Source organism: Argentina silus (genome assembly GCF_951799395.1).
Source record: "Argentina silus genome assembly, chromosome: 1".
NCBI classification, from domain to species: domain Eukaryota; kingdom Metazoa; phylum Chordata; class Actinopteri; order Argentiniformes; family Argentinidae; genus Argentina; species Argentina silus.
Genome location: NC_139655.1, coordinates 9,649,671 through 9,652,117, shown reverse-complemented (window position 1 = coordinate 9,652,117; position 2,447 = coordinate 9,649,671). Strand labels below are relative to the sequence as shown.

The following is a 2,447-nucleotide window of genomic DNA, read 5'->3' as shown; positions in this document are numbered from 1 at the left end:
TCAATACTGAGGATACCTGCTGAGAGGGGGGCCACTCTGCAAGGTATACTGACCAGGGGGCTGGTGTGATGACTGGTTGGCTGGACAAAGGACGTCAAACACACTCTTATTCGGAGGCACTGATTGGAGCATACTGTCCAGGTCCATTATGAGGGGAGGAGCCTGGAGTGAAACACGCCCACTCGGAATAAGAGGCCAGTAGGCGTGGCCTACAAAATGGCTGGGTGTGACAGAGGACCCTCCGTAGCCATAAAGAGGTAGCCCCCCCAGTGGCATCAAAGGGCCACTATTGAAACGCATGCTGGGTGGGGCCACAGCATTAGGCGGGGTGTACTTTGCATATGAGGTAGGCAGCTCCCATGGAGGGGCGGAGCCTCTTCTGGCAGACTTGTGTGGAGGGGGCCGGCAGTCCTCGTAGCCGTCTGAGCCCGCTTCCCCATCAGGTACGCACTTCTTGCCCTTCGACACCCCCCTCCAGTCTTCGTCAGAGGAGGAGGAGGCAGGGCTGGCTGAGCTGGCCGAGGCACTGCGGGCGGACGAAGAGTAGTGGTGGCGTGGTGGAGGGGAGGGTCGAGTGTGCTCCACCCCCCAGCAGTCCCTGCCCCTATCAGGGTCCCCTGCAGCGCTGGTGGGCCTCAGGCTGTGTAGTAGGGAGTCGATGGCGAAGGACGAATCCAGCTTAGGGCGGAACAGATCCTCTTGCGGGGGCGAAGGGTGTCTGGTAGGCATGGGGGAAAGAGTGGTGACAGTGATGGGGGGCTCTGTGTCTGGCTTGGGAGGGTGGCCATGAAAGATGTAAGGGGCCAGGTCCTGGGCGAAGATAGTCTCATCCTGGCGTGACACAGCAGTGTTCTGCCTCTTGAGCAGCTCCAAGGGGACACGGCTCACCTCCACGGCCCAGAAGTTCCCCTTCCCCTGAGGCTTCCCAGGGTCCTTCAACACCTACAGGGACAGGCAGGGACAGCAGTGAGATCAACATAACACCCTTCAGACCTGTCAGACAGGATCGTCCCAGTTTCACTCACTTAGAAAGGATTAGCTGTTCCATCTTAAGCAGTGACTGATTTAAATTAACATAAATGGTTTGATCCTAAAGTCAAGTCTGCATGTTTTGTGTGATGGTGACGTACACATCCAAACACTGCTGTTGGGACTAATAACAAACTATACAATAGAGAAAAAAAAGGCCTGCACATGCTAAATGCTGCTCCCAAGTGCTGTCATTGATCTTGGACCACAAATGAACAACCTCTGGATGTTTCAAAATAGCCTGTACTGATGATGGTGGTTCATATTGAACACATGCACACACTCACCTTAACAAAGCAGTCATAGGAAGAGAGGTTGTGTCGCACAGAGTCCCGCCAGCCCTTGTAGTTCCCTTTAAAGAACGGAAACAGTGTACTTATCTCCTTCAGAATCTGAGGAGAGAGGAGAGAAGGAAAGTTAATTGCAACTTCAGCAGTGAATGCCTACATGAACACAGCCTTTGGAGAAAAAGAGTCAGTGATTTCTGAAAAATGTTGACGTTACATAACATTAGGATCACACAGCTGCCTCCACACATACTACCATGGGGTGAATTTATACTGGCCTCTTATGCCGTTTTAGACTACATAGGCCTACATTACTGTCTACTTATGCTGTATTAGGCAACATACAGTAGGCCTGCATTACAATGAAGTCTCTGTCATTTTAATTATTAAACAATCATTAATTAAGAGGCCGTCATGCATGAGCAGACTTAATTTCACATTTAGATGTACATTTTCCATTTGGCTGGAAATAATTGTGGTTGAGAGCTGATGTTAGGACATTCTTAGACAGACAGCAATCCTTGGTTATCAATTTTATCAACCCAACCCACTCCACTCCAGGTGATACAAATCAGTGTCTGGTTTCACTGGATGCTATCCTTATCAAAACAAACCAAGAAAGGCATGGCAGTCACTGAAGTGTCACAAAGAGGAGACTGTTTAATGTCAAATGACTGTAGACTATGGACAGCAATCGGAGGGTCTAGCCCTCAAAACAATATAATGGCAACTGAAAGTAGTCTGATGATGCAGTTAAGTTGTCAATCGCTACCCCTGTTCATATGTTTAGCCTGCCATGCGTAAAACATTACCATGAAGTAAAAGACAATCGAAATGTCTTACATGTTCATCGACACACAAGGGTAAAACATAAACTCAATTTACCTCGGATAGAGTAAGCTTCTTTTCTGGTGAGTTTTGGATGACCATGGCGATCATTGCGAGGTATGAGTATGGTGGTTTGGGGTAGCGCTGATAGTTCTTTTTCCTGCCAGCGTTGGCAGTTTTGTCGTGGTTCCAGGATTCACGCGTAGCAGATTCCTCCTTTACCGGTGCATCTTTGTTGAGATGGCGCGGCGGGTTAGATGACCCGGGCGGTCCACGATGGTCTTGCTGCATTGCTTTATCCAT

At 49.4% G+C, this 2,447-nt stretch overlaps 1 protein-coding gene across 1 annotated transcript; it reads right to left on the bottom strand.

The window, feature by feature from the left end:
* foxh1 (forkhead box H1) lies at window positions 1-2,447 on the bottom strand (the record flags this gene model as incomplete). The annotated part of the gene is made up of 3 exons (XM_083667488.1): window positions 1-942; window positions 1,317-1,421; window positions 2,202-2,447. The coding sequence occupies 3 exons, from the start codon at window positions 2,445-2,447 to the stop codon at window positions 1-3; spliced, it is 1,293 nt and encodes a 430-aa protein (XP_083523614.1).